This window comes from Rhipicephalus microplus, chromosome 4 (assembly GCF_043290135.1).
Source record: "Rhipicephalus microplus isolate Deutch F79 chromosome 4, USDA_Rmic, whole genome shotgun sequence".
Lineage (NCBI taxonomy): Eukaryota > Metazoa > Arthropoda > Arachnida > Ixodida > Ixodidae > Rhipicephalus > Rhipicephalus microplus.
Window position 1 is genome coordinate 12,793,362 of NC_134703.1, and position 18,133 is coordinate 12,811,494.

An 18,133-nucleotide genomic window follows, 5' to 3' on the forward strand; every position below is an offset into this window, starting at 1 on the left:
AAGGTCTACTTCTTTACCAAAGCCTTTGCAACACTTACGAAAAAAAAAAAAATCCATTCAGGTTCTAGGCATTAGTCCTGCATTGTCTATGCCCTCGCAAATTTTTTCAGCAGAAAAAAAGTGAGCTTTGGAGCACATTTTCAGCACGAAGAACTGTGTTTTCGAGCCAGTTTGGAGCAGAAAAAACAAAATTCAGGATCACTTGGGAAAGAACATGTTTAAAATTTTCTGTGAGTATTGTTATTATTGTCCATGAAATAAATACTGCTGCAATGTAAACAAGGCCAATATCTAGAGAGCAGCTTCTTAGCATGAAATAATGTGTCACAAACACGTGCGTGCCTCTGAATTTTAACTGCTACATGAAACACGCAACAGAAGCCGGCTCAAAAAGCATCAAAGGACACCGCTCACATGCCTTCTCTCCCCCTCGAAGGCACCGCCCCCTCGCTGATCAGGCTTCTCAGATCCAACACCCAGCGAACTCCAGAAACATCTCGCAGGAAAAGGCCGTGATGTTGCAGAGTTGTGTCACATGACGGGAGAGGTCCCGCCTTTTCCACAGCCTTGGCGGCGCGGGGCGCCGATGAAACGCCTAGAAATTTCGGGAACCCGACAGTTCAGACATTTAAGCCAGCAGTGGAGGGAGTTACCGGAGGACACGAAAAGGTTTTCCAACTGCAGGTGAAGGCTTCTCCTACAAGAGGGAGAAAAGTGTGTATTTACTGCCCATGGGCGAAGACATGTTCTGCAATCGCAGGGCGTGAGTGGCCGACGTGTTACCAGCAAAGAAGTTTTGTTATTGAAGCGTGGTCAGTTGATGACGCGAGAGTCTCCTGGACAAGAAACCTCGGAAACAGCAGGTCGACAACCGGCATTGGACTACATACCTAAAACTAATATACATACGTAAAACTAACACTAACTTTGCCATAACGCATGAAGTTTAAATACTAATAAACATTTCCTGCATTCGCTCCACAGTCTTCAGCATTCCTTTGATGCAGATAGTTCCAAAGACCCCTAGCCAGCACCTACCATGAAAGCGGCCGAGAGCATGTCTGGATCTAGCAAGTGCTGATTCGAAGCAAAATGATGCCAGCAAGCAGAGTGGACATGCGCACGGCATTGAAAAGACTGAAGTTGTGCAGTCACCAGGCCACACAGCCAATGCACTCCATAAAATGAGGGAAATCCCGATCACTGGTCCCCAGAATAGTTGCTGGATGAGGAATGGCACCTCCAGTTGGGCAAGCAGCCATGCTGACACAAGAAGAAAAAGAAGGCAAGGTTGGGATGCTTCAATAAAAAGAGGAGGAGAAGGGAAAAGATAATGACAAAGCCAATAGCAGCATGAATCCCAAGATTCAGTGGCTAGAGTTGATGAAGACGCTATTCACGAAGCTGGGCACGCCCCGATTGTGCATGCAGACTACCGCCACATCTTGAACACGACCACAGAGGTGACAAGCAAGCCTTAATTGCAAGCGAGAATGCGAGAGTGGAAACGCTACAGCCTGCTCTGTGTGCTGGCACCGAGACAATGGCCACGAGAAAGGCTGCAGCAGCAGCAGTGGTCGAGGTAAAAAAATATGCTGAAAAAGGTGGCGAAGTATAGTGAAAAAGGCTACTGTGCTTGGTAAGAGCCTGTTGGCACGACCCCCAAAAACAACACCGAAGGCTGCTGCAGACAAGAAGAAGCCCTCGCTAAACCTGTGGGTGAGTGGTCTGGCCAACGTCATGTCAGCAGCGGCACTGTTCAACGAGCACAGCAAGGAGGCGTGTCACCACTAGCGAGACACGCAGCTTCCTGACAATGAGCACCAAAGGGAAAGTAGACAAGCACATACACAGCTTGCTTGGCACCAAACTGAATGAAATGATACTTTTGGTCAAGCATACGAAGAATATCAGAGGCCAGAACCAGAGCTGCCCCAGAGACAGCACTGCGGACTCTGTCAAGGACAAGACTAGCAGCTGACTAGGCGGCCAAAATAAATCTGACGGAAGCAATCAGGATGGCATTATTCCCGAACATCCCAGTGCTGGTGAGCCTAAAAATGGCAGTAAAACACACACAACTGCAGCAATCTTTATGCAGGAAATCTGCATTTATCACCAAGATGCCTAGATTGCACCAGTGGTGTATTCGTGTGCGCATGGTCTGCTCGTGTGCTATAAAAGCAGGAACCAGATACTGATCCCAATCGGGAGCGGACTGGTCAAAAGAGTGCCTGAGGGACTGTTGCGGCAGCAGCTGTCTAAATACAAGGAGTGGAGTGCTCCCCAGTGAGGCAAAAGGTGGTGACCGGGGTGAGCTTGAATTTGCTGTAAAATACACTCATACCTCATTATAACAAAGTTAAATCATACACAAAAATAAGTTCATTAGGTCCAAAAATTAATTATAAAGGTATATTTGTAATAATATATCGATTGTTATAACCAATATTTCGTTATATCAGGGTTCATTATATCGAGGTGTCAGTTAGTGAACTTTTAATACCATTAAACGATGCGAGTTCTCTCCGCAAGCTATGACGCTCCTTGAGTGCAGACAGCTCCAAGAACACCACAAGCTTTGTCAAGATGACGAAGAACCTGTACATGTCTGACGCTTGAACATGCTAAGGCGTGAACACAGTTTTTCAAATTAATATTGGGTTTTTCTGTCATCAAGTTCATTCTTCCCATGCTCAAGTGGAGGAAAGGGTATCCATCTAGGAACAGCCAGGCAAGCATACATCAAATGGCAGATGTGCCTCCTGGGCTTCTCACAAGCCTGGGTCAATAAGATGCTCTCCATTGAGTTAAAGAATCGAACAAAACGCGGGCCATCGATTGCTCCTAGCCTCAGAAAATGTGTCTGCTTCTTGACAACAAATAGTGTCTGTGCAGTTACTCTGCTTCACTGCCCCAAAGTAGCAGTGAAAGTTCCAACCATGTGCAAACTTACATTTCCCAGACCAGATATCTCAGCTTCCAGATGACTAACAAGGCAGGCAGTAATCAAAATGAAGGAGAAAGGAAGGCAACAGTTTATAGCGTTCATTATAATGGAATATATGTGTTGTTATTGAAGTTAATGGGGGTTGTACAATCGAATGAAAGGCTATCCATATTGTGTACAAGACGCAGCTTAATGAAGGTTACATTCAAGGGGAAATGCTTTTTGGCTACGACAATGAATTTTTCCTAGTAGTGGACAACATCTGCTCCGAAGTTGTGCTTTTTTGGAGAGTCAGCACACAGCGCTTCGTAATATTGTGTAGGATAAGGCTGATAAAATCTTGTGGTCACTTCGTACTGTGACTCCTTGGTTGTTTTTTTTTTTTTTTTTCATGAGCGCAAAGATGCATGCTCTCCTTTCAAAAAGTATAAGGAGCACAATTGTAGTTCATGCAAATTTTATTACTCAAAACCAAGGATGTTCAGTTTGCTTATTGCATAGTTTCACCAGACTAGAAGTTGTGAAGCACAGGGCAGGTCTCTCATTCTCTTTTCTATTTGCCTCTTGATGCTATCAAGTTCATCAATCTTTTGCACGCTGTCGGACTGGGCTAAGCTAGTGATGTTTTTTTAGCACTTTGCTGAGGAATACCACTAAACGTAAAGCCAGAAAAAGGCATTTCAAACACTAATAGTAGTCTTTTTTTCTTTCTGGGAAGCTCAAGATGCTGTAGCTTTATTGTGGTCATCAGCTTATGACCATCCGAAGCAAAAGCAAGCATTCATGACACAATCTCAATATTGTGTTGTAACAGAGCACAATGAGCTATGAAGATTTCCCAGTGTCCCGCTCAACTGCCGTGAATTGTTAGCCGTATAAACGGACCCTGTGAAAATTACCAATATTCAAGGGTTCTTCAAGGACTAAAATAAAATTCCAGGACTTTCAGGGCCTTGAAAACAAAATTTTCGATTTCAAAGGTTTTCAAGGATTTCAAGGACCTGTGCGCACACTGGGGTCACAATGTGCTTTTCTTCTCTAATAAATTACCTCTTGCAAGGATTAGTCGGATAATCAAATCCAACGTTCCTCAAGTTGATCGACGGCCTGCCGACATGACTCCTCTTTTTGTTCCTGTGTGCACGGCACTTTACGCATAATGTATACCAACTCGCTCAAAGTACCATTCCATGTCATACAGGAAGCTCACTTGTTTGTGTGCTTCAGTCGCAGTTTGACTGTCATGAGAAGTTAATACCAGACAAGCATGCAGTTCGCTATGGGGTCATGTGCTTTTTTTGCTCCCTGTCATGGCTATTTGAAATGAGGGACCTCTCGTTTTCATTTGCAATATGATAGTAAGCTTTAAAAGGCCCCAAAACCCCAGCTTGACGATGCCCCAGCTTGCCGTCAACTGAGTTGTGCGGCCGAAATTTAGTTGAGGTGAGGAAGTTCTGTTCAAGTTTACAATGAACACGTAGCCGTGAGAATTTTTCGAAATGGTGTCATAATAGTGGAGTTAAACGCGTTAGATGATCGCGACACGACGATCGCTTCTTTTCCTCTTTCCTACGCTACCCTCTTCCAAAAACGCTTGGCCCCTCCTCGCTGAGAGCCCCTCCTCATCTCGCAAGGCATACGTCACCGCTGACACACTGTTCGAGACAGCGTCTACTTCTGGTTGCCGCGACCCGCCACTCCGACGCCCCAGCTTGCCGTCAACTGTGTTGTGTGTGTCATCTGTGTGCACTGATCGCTGACTAACCGCTGTTGCTGTCGTGCCGGCCCATGCCCTACGCTAGCGAATTGGCGGTTGCGTTACGGTCCGCAGATGTCGATTCGCAAGCGGCAACATGACCAAGAACAGCAAGGTGCGTGCGAACAGCTGTTTGCAGGGTGACCGGAAGTCGTCAGTTGTCGTTTGGCCAATCGCAAGCATCGAAAGTGGTGACGTCATCGAGTTTCACTGGTGATGTCACACATGTGTGGTGGGAGTAGCGGGGACCGGAAAGGAGAAACTATTGTTTTTTTGAAATTGTGGCGCGCCCGCTACCTGTAGTGCTGCGGCGTGTGGGATCGTTGATCGCGATGGTATTCTGCACATGATACCCTTGTTTACTTGAAATGTTAAGGAAAATATCGGAGGGGGTTTAGGGGCCCTTTAAAGTTTACTAGGCATGAAAAAAGTGCTTGCAGTACCGTGAAAGCTCAGTCATTAAGCCCTCATTCATTCTGAAATTATGATACATGTTCATCTTGGCTGAACATACATGTTTTCTGACCCCAAGAAGCATACTATGCATTGTTTAATGAACTACCATTATTGAAGCCATATTTGGCCACAACCTGGTCAATTCGTTCAATTCTCAGAGCGCACCAAACGCTACAAAGGAGCGAAAATGGTGTTCACAGTTAGCTTTCAGAAAGGCATGGGCACAATCCACAACTGTGTTGTTGTAACCAGGGCTTCAGCCACTGTGACACACTTGTTTCTTTATTGTGCATGCGAACTAGGTGGCCGATGACCTGGTCAATGGGAACTCGTGTCAAAGCTGTGAAAAGAAGAAGTTTTCTTTTCGCCACCTGCCTTCAGAACTCCGTAGTCGACATCTGCGATTGCGCATCAGCAAGCCAGGTTTCGCCCCATCTGATGAGGCACTCATTTTTACTTGGAGAGAGTGAACCCAGCATGATAGAAATCGTTCAAGACGATGTGCTTCAGCCACAGTCCACTAACTGGCATAAGGCTTTGCTACAACAAGATCGATGACCGGTTGCGAGCCATTTCTTCAAAGGAAAGAAATATCGTGCTGTACGTACTGTAAATTTCAAGCAAGTGTCCCCCCCCCTTTTGTTGATGAAAGATAATTTGACTAGTTTTGGAGGGGAGCCCTTGTTCAGTCAGTCACGAACCGAAAATAAAGAGGCCAAAAGGAGAGCCTCTTAGAAAGATGTGCTTCTAATAAAATGCCTTATTAGATACTCATGCATTTACTGAACCAGAGGGAATCCCTGAGTGAAATTTCATGTATTATGACAAAGGAAGAAAGACATTCTTTACATATTTCAGAATTTTGTGACAACAATGCATCCCTGAGCCTGGAGCATAAGAGAAATACACTCGACCAGTGGTTCTCAGCCATGGATGTGTCGGGGACCCTTTGGGGACTGGTGGAAGCGATGGGGACACCTTGCAGCGGAGGGGAGGGAGGGGGGGGGGGGTCACGTAGGTGAATTATCATGACTGGAGCGTGAAAAGGTGCCTTTTACTGCTACGAAAAACATTAAACAAACGGGCCTCATTTTGGACAGCTCATTTATGCATGCCACAAAAAAAAAGCGGGTGAAGGTTTCGCAGATCATAAAAATGGCTTTGCGGACCCCCTAGGAGGTCCGCGGTCCCCCATTTGAGAACCACTGCACTATACTATAAGAGCAATAAAAAATACTGCGAATATTTAAAGAATCTTTGACCTACAAACCACTGCTTCCAAATTCTGTGGCAGAAAACAAGTTAGAGTAGATGCAGGATGGCACGGGGTGTAGACTTTGGAAGGGGAGGGTGCTGAAAATGGGGCTCCCTCAGCCTACACTCGCATTCCTCATCTCCTTCAGTTGCAGTGCAACACGGGTTTGAGATTTCCAAGACAAAATCCTGCAGACACTCATGAAAGAGTGGCGGGAGGGGGGGGGTGCGAGCTTGATCATTGGCCCATATTTCAAGTCTCTTGAAAAGGGGAAAGGGCGCTTGTTAGGGCGGAGGGGTTCACAGCACGTTTTGGGTCTTCAGAAAGGGCCTTCAGCAGCGATCACATTGTGAATGAAGCTATTGATAACACAAATTGCAGCTTTTACACTGCTCGATCGCAAAATAGGTACTGGATTGACGTAATCATCAAGAAAATGAAAGCGCACTGACATAACAGACCTTATTTAATTTGACTTTGGGTAAATTACGACGTTTTTCTTAGTCCCACGATATTCGAATGAATGAGTTTTTACTCCAGCAGAATTTTGCACTAATTCTCTTCATTCTTTTATTCTGATTTTTATTTCTTAAAAGTATATACTCAGAGCTCGATTAAAGAAGTTCAATATTTGAACAGTCGTACCCATCAGTCACGGGGTCCCTTTTAATTCAGCTGCATGTTCTTGTAAGAATACATAAAGCTAAGTTTGAACCAAGGCACACCACTCATACATTCAACCACTTGCTACACATTAATTTTCTTCCAACAGTATAAGCCAACTTATTCCAGTCAGATAACTAAAAAGTTCCTGTTGGTTACTGATTAAACTCAGGGGAGAGAAAGGTACCAACTGCAGTAGTGTGACGGTTACACTGCCCCGCTGCTGAGCCAAAAGTCGCGGGTTCGATTCTGACCACAGCGGTCACATTTCAACAGAGGTGAAGTTTTATAAGTCTGTGTAGTGTGGATTCATTTTTTAGTTCCTTAGAACACAACAAACAAACAACAAAGCAACTGCACCCATGGACAAGTGCAGTCCACAAAATGTCTTTTTGAAACAACATTTGCTCAAGTACCCAATATAATCTACTTGATCTCATCAAAGAACATAATGTACGTACATATAACAATGACTTGTGATAAAAAGCCACAGTTAGCATGTGCAGAGCAACAGAATAAATCAAAGGCACATTTAACAAGCAACTCAGAAGAAAATGTCGTTAAAGGGACACTAAAGAGGAACAGTGACTTGGTTCGGATGAATAAACTACCCTTAAAGAACTCTAATGCCAAATGCTTCACTGTCATAAGCTCATTATTAGCGGAGAAAATCAAGGTTAGAGTTTCATTTTAAAATTTTGCATCACAATCTCTATGCATGACGTAACAAATATCAAGATGTCTTTCTAATTTTTTTAACAATACTCACCCGTTGAAATTTTCTTAAACTTCATATGCTAAGTCTGTTGCACCCACAGATGACAATGTATCTCATTTCTATTGATAGAAGCTAAGTAAGACCCGGCAGATGCGATCAAAATTTATGATTTCATGGTGTGCGATGTGGCGTTCCCACTTGCATTTTCTTTTCACGCGTTTCCGCAGGTCGCGGGATAAAATCCCGGCTGTAGCGGCTGCATTTCCGATGAAGGCGGAAATGTTGTAGGCCCGTGCACTCAGATTCGGGCGCACGTTAAAGAACCCCAGGTGGTCGAAATTTCCGGAGCCGTCCACTACGGTGTCTCTCATAATCATATGGTGGTTTTGGGACGTTAAACCTCACAAATCAATCAATTTCACGCGTTTCCTCGCTTACGAAGCATCTTCACACAGTAAGAGTGGTGTTTTTTTTATTATAAAATTGCACTTTACTAATACGCAAAAATCTTTTAGCTCTTCAGTGTCACCTTGAAGGACCAATAAAAGATCGCGGAATCGAATCGTGGCCATAGCATCCGTATTTTTGGTGTAGGCGAAAGTGCCTGGGGCCCGTGTACTCAGATTTAGGTGCACGTTAAAGAATCCCAGGTGGTCCAAATTTCCAGAGCCCTCCACTACGGCGTCTCTCATAAACATATGGTGGTTTTGGGACATTTAACCCCACATATCAAGAACCGGTTAACAGGCTCGGACTTTTTTTCACAACCCCCAAAGAAGCTAGTTAAATCGTACAGTACGCAGCTGCGATCTGCTGGATATTACAGCACTGCACGCCGCGCAGACCCTCTATTCCCAGAAAAAAATCCCGCGCCTGTTTTTCTTGCCTGACCAATCTCCCTCATATACATATTCTGACAAAAGCTTGCCCATGGGCACCGTTACGCACCACTGAGCTTGTCGACTGTCGACTGGTTTTTTTCCCTGGGAAACGGCCCCTTGGCTTTGCAGCGATGCAGTTTCGGTCGCGCAGCCCACATTTTCATTTTTCTGTGCTGTCCTCTGCCATTTCGTAGAGCCAGAGACTTCGTGAGAAGGGGTACTGCCAGAATAACAGCCTCCGAGATAATGGGGCGTCTCACTACTATATACTGCAAGGAGGAAAGTGGTCCTCACTCCGTGTTTCCTGCCTGCACCGCAATTAATTGTGCTCATGAGGGGGAAGCTCCGCTCGGTTGTTGGTTCCGCACCGAAGACGTATCATGGACGTTGTGCCACATTGCTGAAGTGGGTGGAGTCCCGTCTAGGCCACTACTTTGCGGAAAAGGGTGGCGAGTGGCCCCATCAAAATTCGAAACCAGCTGAAACGAATGTTCTAACCCTTGTAACTTCCTTATTTATAGCACGCATTCACAAAAATCTTGCAGCATCATGGTCACGTAGCAAAAGCATGCATTAGTGTTTTCATTATTATTTTGAAACTCAGCGGTTGTTTGCTGGCCCTTTAAAGATATGACAGGAGTGAAATCTCTTCATCTAAAAAGACAATTTAGGATGGCCAATGCACTTCTGTTTTAGTTTTTTGATCTAAAAAATTTATACGATTTTTCTTACCATTCGATTTCAATGTTTGAACAAAATGTTAGTGCTGCTAGGCTGTTGTTTGCACCCTCATTCCTGACAATGCATGCCCGAATGAACTCCTACAAGAACGCGAGACTAAGGGAACTCCTGGCACTGCATGTTAAAGATGGTCGACATTTTCAGTACCCTCCACGACAATGTTCCTCATAATCATTTTCTGACATCAAACCCCAGATATTATTAACTCATGAAAGAGCACCAGCTCACAATTGAGTAGATGTAATGAGAAAATTCCAGTATTTCAAACCCTTCACAGAAGAGAAATGCCTTTTTTTTTATTATTTATCGAAGAATAAAAGCTCCACACCGCAGTGCGGCAATGATCGAGTCCCCATGCAGTTCAAGTTAAAAATGTGAACACGCTTGAGCCCTAAACGCAAGAGCTACACACGATTGGTAAACAGTAAGCTCAGAACATCATCCAGGCATTAGACCATACAAGTTTTGACCCAAATATCACGCAACAAAAAAACATGATGCTCACAGGTTCTGGTGGTTGGCCCCAGCCCTCCTCGGGCTCATCGATTTCAGGTGATATTGGCAGGTACAGCAGTGCGCGTGGGTCTTCGCCTTCCTCATCGCTAATGGGTGATAACAGAAGATTCAATTAGCAGCACACATGTTGCACAAGTTAAGTAACTAATTAAAGTTAGCATTACTTAGGTTCTTTAAAATATAAATCATTAGGGTTGTCTATTACAGAAACAAAAAAGACATGTAAATGGTTGCTTTTGCGTTACTTTGCTTGAAAACTTTATTGCCGTTAGCACGATAACACAAGTTTGCTCATACCAAAGCAAACTAGTGTGCCTCGTATGCTAGGGAGAAGGCTGTAAGGTTACGTCAAGGCTAGGAGTACAGCTGTGTGCCGGCACCAAAGCTGCCAGCGGCGGCACGCCGGTGTTTTCACCTCCATTGACGGTGTGTCAATGGCCCGGAATCCATCGGATCGGCGGCAGCGTAGCACAGGGAGGGGTGGTTGGATCAAGATTCAAGAGTTGGTGGGGATAGCAATTTGTCCCTTTTGAACAAAAATCTGTTTTTCCGAAAGGGCAAAGAGTTGAAGTGACAGCAGCATGTCTTTATGTTATTTATTTACAAATACTGCTGTTTCAGTTGCCGAGACATAGGAGGTGTAAATACAAATGTTAAGCACCTTGACTGAGTAAAAACTTTAATGACATTGTCTGGAGGTATTTAGAGGGGTGGGGCTACAAGCAACCCAGCCTAGGTGACTGCCTCGAGTCCTTAGACACGGGCGTCTTCCTGGGCATGCCAGACTGCCCACAGTTGATCGGCGAGGTCGCCGCTGAGTAGAGCCGCCTCCCATCGTGCCTCGCGGTGTGAGACTGTCGTGTCTACTTGGTTCATAGGAGACTGCTGCATGCTCCCGGTGCACTCCCACAGCATGTACTGCAGCATCGCTCTTGCTCCACACGCTTAACAGTTGTCGGATGTATAAATGTCTGGGTAACAGAGGCGCAGGATCACTGGGTTTGGGTACGCGTGAGTCTGCAATAGTCTCCAAGCAACCTCCTGTTTCTTGTTTAGTTTTTCGTGTGGTGGTGGATATTTGCATCTGTTCAGTCTGTTGGGTGATGTCTCTGAAAGTTGTCACGCGATCCCCCCACTTACACTCCCGCACTGTTCTCGATATCTGCGAGACACCGGGGCTGACCGCAGGCACCACAGCTCCGCGTGCAAGGCCTCGCATTGTCGCATTGTCCGCGAGTGGAGGATCTGTGCGGGCGGGGTTCCATATGAGAAAACTGTCGTTTTTGTTGAAAAAAATTAATTTTAACAAAATACAAGTTCACGTAATTCTTTTTTCTAACTGCTCATAACCGAGTATTCCCCGATACCTATCAATGTCATTACAAAAGTGCACATTCTGCAGAAAGCAAAGAACAAAAGAAAATGAAAACAATAATTAATCTAACAGGCACAATAATTAGAGGATGAAATCACAGGGTACGGTGTCCAGAAGATGCAATGACGAATACTGGTGCTAGAACACTTGAACCAGTGTGAACTATCTTTTTATGCACGAGGGTGACACTATTGCAAGAGCACCAATGTTCAAGAGCTGCTGCAGCGATAAAACATGCTCATGCAAAGTAGGTGAGAAACACTGGTCATAGCGAGGAAATATAAGCATTGTTTTTTTAAGCAGATTCTAACAATGTTATGTCATGTTTGTGGTTAGGCAGCCAAACAAGCAAGGCATATTCGAGTCTCGCGAACCCTCATGCGCTGTCAGCCAGCATTCATTTGTCAAGTTGCTTAACGTGCATCGCAGACACCAAAGTTTTTGGAGAGCTTGTTGCAGATCCTTTCGAAATACGTGTGCCATTTCCTTTTTAAATTTCCTGTGGGAGTTACACCAATGTATTTACACTACATAACACATACTATACTTACACCGCCATTAGTATATGTAAAATGAAATGGCTGTTTCTTATTTGAAAAGGTCATGAGTACAGTCTTTTTGAAGTATGCCATGTTTCACTCCCGTTACAAAATGACGAAGGAAAAAAAAACACAATTCAGGGCATCGTTATCTTGAGTATTAGAGATGGCTATACAGATAACACAGTCTGCATACATTCTAAGTTTAGTTTGAGTATCACCGATGATTTCTTCTCCGCCATTTATATCAATATTAAACAAAAGTGGACCATGCACAAAGCCTTCAGGCCCCTTAATGATGCGATATGTACGTTAGATGACTGTGTGTGGTTAAACGTAACGATATTTCAGCACGACAGCAAGTAATCTGTTATCCAATCAAGCAGCTTGAAGTTTGCAATAAAATTATGAAGAACTTGAGTGTTCAGCATGGCAAACTATGTCAAAGAACTTCAAATAGTCAATAATTATGACATCAACCTGTTCTCAGTCGAAAAAGAAAGCGACGTGGTGTGTAAATTGAAGCAACTGTGTAGCAACAGTAGGAAAGCTAGCACGAGAGTATATTGCGTGTATTTGAGTATTCTACAATTTATTTGTTACTCCTAAAGTTTAGAGCTGGTGGAAAGCAAAAATATAGGCCTATGATTTCATTTATTTTCTGGTTTCAGGACTTATATACAGGCACGACATTTGCCAATTTCCACAGCTGGGGAACTGCTACAGAGATTATAAATTTTTCATATATTACAGTGAGATAGTCAACACATTATTCTGAATACTACTTTAGAAACGTACACGAACTACCACTCGGGTCGGATCGTTTCGAAACCTCAAGATTTAGTATATGGTTATGTACTCCAAAAGAGCTTAATCCAAGATTAGAAAGAGCAGCAGTGATCAAGGAGTGATGCTGTTATCAGTAGAAAAAAAAACTGATATGAAGTAATTATTAGAGACATTTACTATCGCTTCAGGATTTGAGGAGGATCGGCCGGCCATCAAGAACAAACAATGACAGCATAGACTATGCCGGACTAATCGACTTCTAGTTTTTTTTATAAGTGTAGAAAAGGCATTGCTGAAGTAGGTGTTCTTAGCCCCTTCATTTTAGCTTCTAATTTACTTTTGAAAATGAAGAAACGGTTTCAGCGCTTACACTGGCGGTGGCATTGAAGCTGGCGCTCAGTGCGGTGTTGCAGAAGAGAGAAACCTCGGGAGATGCAAAGCACGCAGTGAGGTGCACGCACATGCTAATTGCTGTTAATTGGCAATGAGAGACAGAAGACTCCAACAGGACACAAAAACCCACCAGTCCACTTTTAGTTAATGCCCGCATTGCGAATTTTATAGTTCAACAAAACACTGAAGAAATCTCTCCCCCCCCCCCCCCCCCGGCACTACCCTGGAGGTCAAAATCCAGAATCTATATGCACTCCGAGCATGGCGACTGGCGGCGCGCTGCCCCTCAACAGCTACTGTCAGAGCAGACGGCCGTTGAGAGCCCGAGCAGAACCAAACCTTCCCCTAACACTTGCTAGCATGTAGTTTATCGGAATCATGAACTGCTGCGTAGTCGATTGCATCACAAGGTACACATCACGTCCTGCCGGAATGAAGCTTTACAGTTGCTCAACTCTTCTCTGCTTTATTGGGCAACGAAATAAGTGATTTACGGTTGTGAGATGTAAAAAGTGTTTGGTTGCCGCTCCCTCTGCCGCTGCATGCTTGAATTGTTCTCAGACCCCACCTATGCAGATGCAATGATATTTTGTGATGTTCCTGCCGACATAGAGCTCACGAGAAAAGAGAGTTAAGCAAGGCATTTTAATTAAGCTCATATCTGATGGAATGCTTTATGCTTTTATGGACCTTATTAATTATTAACTCGCCATATACCTTCACAGTTTTGGGAAATGCAATGTGAGGTCAATTACTGCTTTGTTGGGCTGATAGGACCATCAATCAAGGGGCGAACTGTGTTACGCAGCGTATTACTGTAAACACAACTAGCCACCCAGCAGCATTATGCGAACGCGGTGGGATTAAGCTAAGACTTTGATGGGTTGGTTCACCCTTATCAATCTATCAATCAGGTAATAGAGAAATGCTCAGAATACAGCCAACCACTATACATAGCCTTCATTGACTGTGAGAAGGCGTTTGATTCAGTAGAAATATCAGCAGTCATGCAGATGCTGCGAAATCAGGGCGTCGATGAAGCATATATAAACATACTATAAGAAATCTTCAGGGGATCAACTGCTACCATAGTGCTTCATAAATACAGCAACAGAATACCAATCAAGAAGGGTGTAAGGCAGGGGGATACAATCTTGCCAATGCTATTTACCGTGTGCTTACAGAAGGTTTTCAGAGGCCTAGAATGGGAACAGTTAGGGATAAGAGTTAATGGAGAGTACCTTAGTAACCTGCACTTCGCCGATGACATTGCACTGCTGAGTAACTCAGGGGACGAATCGCAACTCATGATTATGGAGTTAGACAAGGAGAGCAGAAAGGTGGGTTTTAAAATTAATCTGCAGAAAACGAAAGTAATGTACAACAACCTCGTAAGAGAGCAGAACTTCGAGATAGATAATGGTGCATTTCAAGTTGTAAAAGAATATGTCTACTTAGGGCAGGTAATAACCGCGGAGCCGAACCACGAGATTGAAATAACTAGAAGAATAAGAATGGGATGGAGCACATTTGGCAAGCACTCTCAAATTATTATAGGTAGATTGCCACCACCCCTCAATAGGAAGGTATATAACAGCTGTATTTTGCCGGTATTTAGCTATGCAGCAGAAACCTGGAGACTTACAAAGAGGGTTCAGCTTAAATTGAGGACGACGCAGCGAGCAATGAAAAGAAAAATCGTAGGTGTAACCTTAAGAGACAAGAAGAGAGCAGAGTGGATCAGGGAACAAACGGTGGTTAAGAGATATCAGTGGAAATCAATAAGAGGAAATGGACATGGGCTGGGCATGTAGCACGTAGACAGGATAACCGCTGGTCATTAAGGGTAACTAACTGGATTCCCGGAGAAGGCAAGCGGGTTAGGGGGAGACAGAAGGTTAGGTGGGCAGATGAGATTAAGAAGTTCCCAGGTATAAATTGGCAGCAGCAAGCACAGGACTGAGTTAACTGGCTGATCATGGGAGAGGCCTTTGTCCTGCAGTGGACGTAGCCAGGCTGATGATGATGATGATGATGACCCTTATTAAACTGGCGCAACCTACCACGAGGGATTGGCCATGAAATTAGCGGTGCCTTGCAGTTAAGATTGGGATGATGTATGTAATCCTGATGGTTCAGATGATCACGACGACACGTTAAAGGACTGGACTGCTTGCTCACTTCCTGGCAAATTTCGGTTTATTTACACACAGACACTTATTTACAAACAAAGGCCGGGGTGGCCACTTAACCAACCGTACAGTGAGCACTGGCATGTATTATAATCAACGTCGGCGTTACTTGCCGAGCCCTTCGTATACTCCACACATCGACACCAACTTCTCGTTGTAGTATCAACCTTGGATCAGAGTCTGCACTAAGCACGGCCTCTGTCCCCGCTTCCCGATCTCATTCTCAAGCACCAAGCTTCCCTTCTCTCCATTTCTCTTCATTAAATACCAGCCTCGTGGGACGCCTCGTGGGACAAACCCCTACTCGATGCTCCACCAAATGGAGCAAACAACTGCCCTTTCCTCAGAGATGGGTCTCCGCCTCTGCGTTCCCACACTTTGCTATCCTCCGAGCATCGGCTAAGAAGAAATCCGTCATTTCAACGACGTACAGCTTAAATGATACTTTTATGCGAAAACAATCCTGTCTAGACGGCCGGTCGGCTGTCTGGCGTTAGTAGACACGATTCTGCCGTATATCCACACGTATTGTTACAGCATGGCGCCACATTATCTTGTCGGGAGCCGTGTCGCGACAGCTACCACTTATTTCTCAGTCTGGCGTACTATGAGAGGGCTACTGCGGTGCGGGTGACTCCCCAGCACAAGGTGTGGTGAACAAAGACTCACGGGGTTCGACGACAAAAATGCATTCCGAGAAGAACGGCTTAGTCTGCGTCTGGGCAGCCTCTTTTCATCAACTTCCCTTTTTGTCGGGCGCCGTTTACCGACTGGCCACCTTCGCGTGCCCCAAACACAACTCTTGCTATATAAAGGAATTTGTTGCTAACCTAAAAATGCTCAATAATAAATCATTTTCGAAAGAAGTAATTAGCCTAATTCACACAAAAAGAACACTAATGTTGTTGAAGAATGGGCTTTATTTAAATAACCTTAGCATTCGATTCGTTTCGTCTCGCATAGTAAATTGCATTGGTCATCGCGAACACTCCATTGGCTAAAACCTACTGCTGTGCCCCAAAGGAAAGAACCTTTGTAAGTGATAAATTGAATGGCATCCTTCAGAGTGGTTCATCCAGAAGTATTTTTCTTTGATTGGTAAACAATCTGCATGTTAGGAAAAAATGATGCAGAGCAAAGAGTGGCAGAACTACAGAGAGAAAACTAAGCTTTGCTAATGCTGTAGTGATGGGTGTGCGTTTCGCAAAGCAACATAAACAATGCAAGAGGTTGTAGTGAATGAGAGAGACGTCACAAGGGCGGACATGACAGTGGCCAAAGTGATAGCCACTTCACAAGGTGAAGCAAAAGACAAAACGGGGCTGCGGCGTCCTCTCTGGCCGAAATCGTTGCGCGTTCTATTCCTCGCCCGCGCCTCAAGCTCTTAGCATAGCTGCACGAGCGGTGAGGTAAGGACCATGATCATGATGAGCGAGGATGACGGCGCGACAATTTCAAGCAACAAAATTCACCAGACTCGGTGGCTGAAAATCTCTGTGGCACAAAGCCGCAACAAACTAGCACGCCGCCGGCCCCTCGCTATGATTTCTCCAGCAAATGGCCATGGAGCCACAGTTATTTCTAAGTGCTCTGAGTTTCTTGGAAGTATGTAGGTAGTTGGCACCCAGCAATATTATTCTAAGTGTAAAAAAATGGCAGCATACTGCAATAGTTATGAAGCAAGCATCTTGAATTAGACACACCTGACGTACGCAATTGCCGTCGGTATACTGAGGACGGGCAGCAAGGATCTTTCTAACATAGAAAACGTGGTCGTTTTCATGAAAGTTTTCCCATTTACTTGTAGTGGTACTGCAGAAGAATGTCTCCCAACTCGAAAAACCAATACGCCGGCCACGGGCACTTTTGCCACCATATCTGTCAAAGCAATGAGGAGCTGCTGTCTTCTATACAATTCTCAGCGTTGCATGCCTGCTGCACCACAAGTGGAGCTGCGTGCAGCTTTCAAAGCCCCCCCTATAGGTCCAAATTGGTGCGTATATATGTGGTGGCCAGTGAAAAGTTGTGCAGCATGAGCAGTCAATGTTTTCAATCAAGAAATACCCTAGCAGACGCTGCCTGTGTTCACGTTATGAGGCGAGACAGGGGAGAGCACATGAGAGGAGGAGCCACGCATGCACAATGATGGTGTAAACACCGTGGGGAAGAATGCCTAGAAGAGAGAGAGGTGGAAGCACGCGTAGACTAACAGACGCTGCTTGTGATGGCGTTGCGAGGCGAGAGATGGGGGAGTGCAGGAAAGGAGGAGGAGGAGGAGGGGGCGCGCATGCACAATGGAGGTGTAAACGCCACGAGGATCCACGAGAATCTGGATGCCTAGAGAAGAGAGAGGCGGAAGCGAGCGTAGACTTGCAGACGCTGGTTGTGTCGTTGTCGTGAGGCGACAGAGGGGGGGGGGACGCGCATGCGTAGTAAGCGTGGTCACTCAGCAGACCGGATTGAGATTGACCATAGAAGCATCACACTAAAGAAAAAAAAAATGTCCACCACAAACGAGCAACACAAGAAGCACAGTGCAGCATGCAGACTTTACTGTCAATTAACTTGTGGATGAAGTAAGCCCACTACAATGCACGCCAAATGTAATAGGCTAGCTTGGCTTGGCTCGCTTGTGATCTGCATGGTTGCTCTGACAATGTTGCAATCTTGCAGGTAGCGCCTAACCTCATCAGCCATTCAGGTGACCATTTAGCCATTCAGCGATTCAGCCATCAGCACTTGCAGGTGACCACTTTGCATAAAGCGGACACGGTACTCATTCCTCACCCAGACACGCTAGCAATGACTACAGAACACATGTGTCAATACTATTATCTGAATGCTCACTGTGCTACTAAGTGTCTCACATTGAGTGTTGGTCAAAGGGCCTGAAGAAATCATGCAGCAGG

At 44.9% G+C, this 18,133-nt stretch overlaps 1 protein-coding gene across 2 annotated transcripts in view; it reads right to left on the minus strand.

Moving 5' to 3' along the window:
* LOC119171633 (retinoblastoma-binding protein 5 homolog) overlaps positions 1-18,133 on the minus strand; it is an 85,222-nt gene that overhangs the window by 25,491 nt on the left and 41,598 nt on the right. For both annotated transcript variants that reach the window (XR_012894833.1, XM_037422420.2), the window contains exon 12: positions 9,926-10,022. Coding sequence is in view for 1 of the 2 variants with exons in the window: in XM_037422420.2 (XP_037278317.1) it covers positions 9,926-10,022 (97 nt within the window). In the remaining variant the exon portion in view is untranslated. The remainder of the gene's footprint in view (positions 1-9,925; positions 10,023-18,133) is intronic.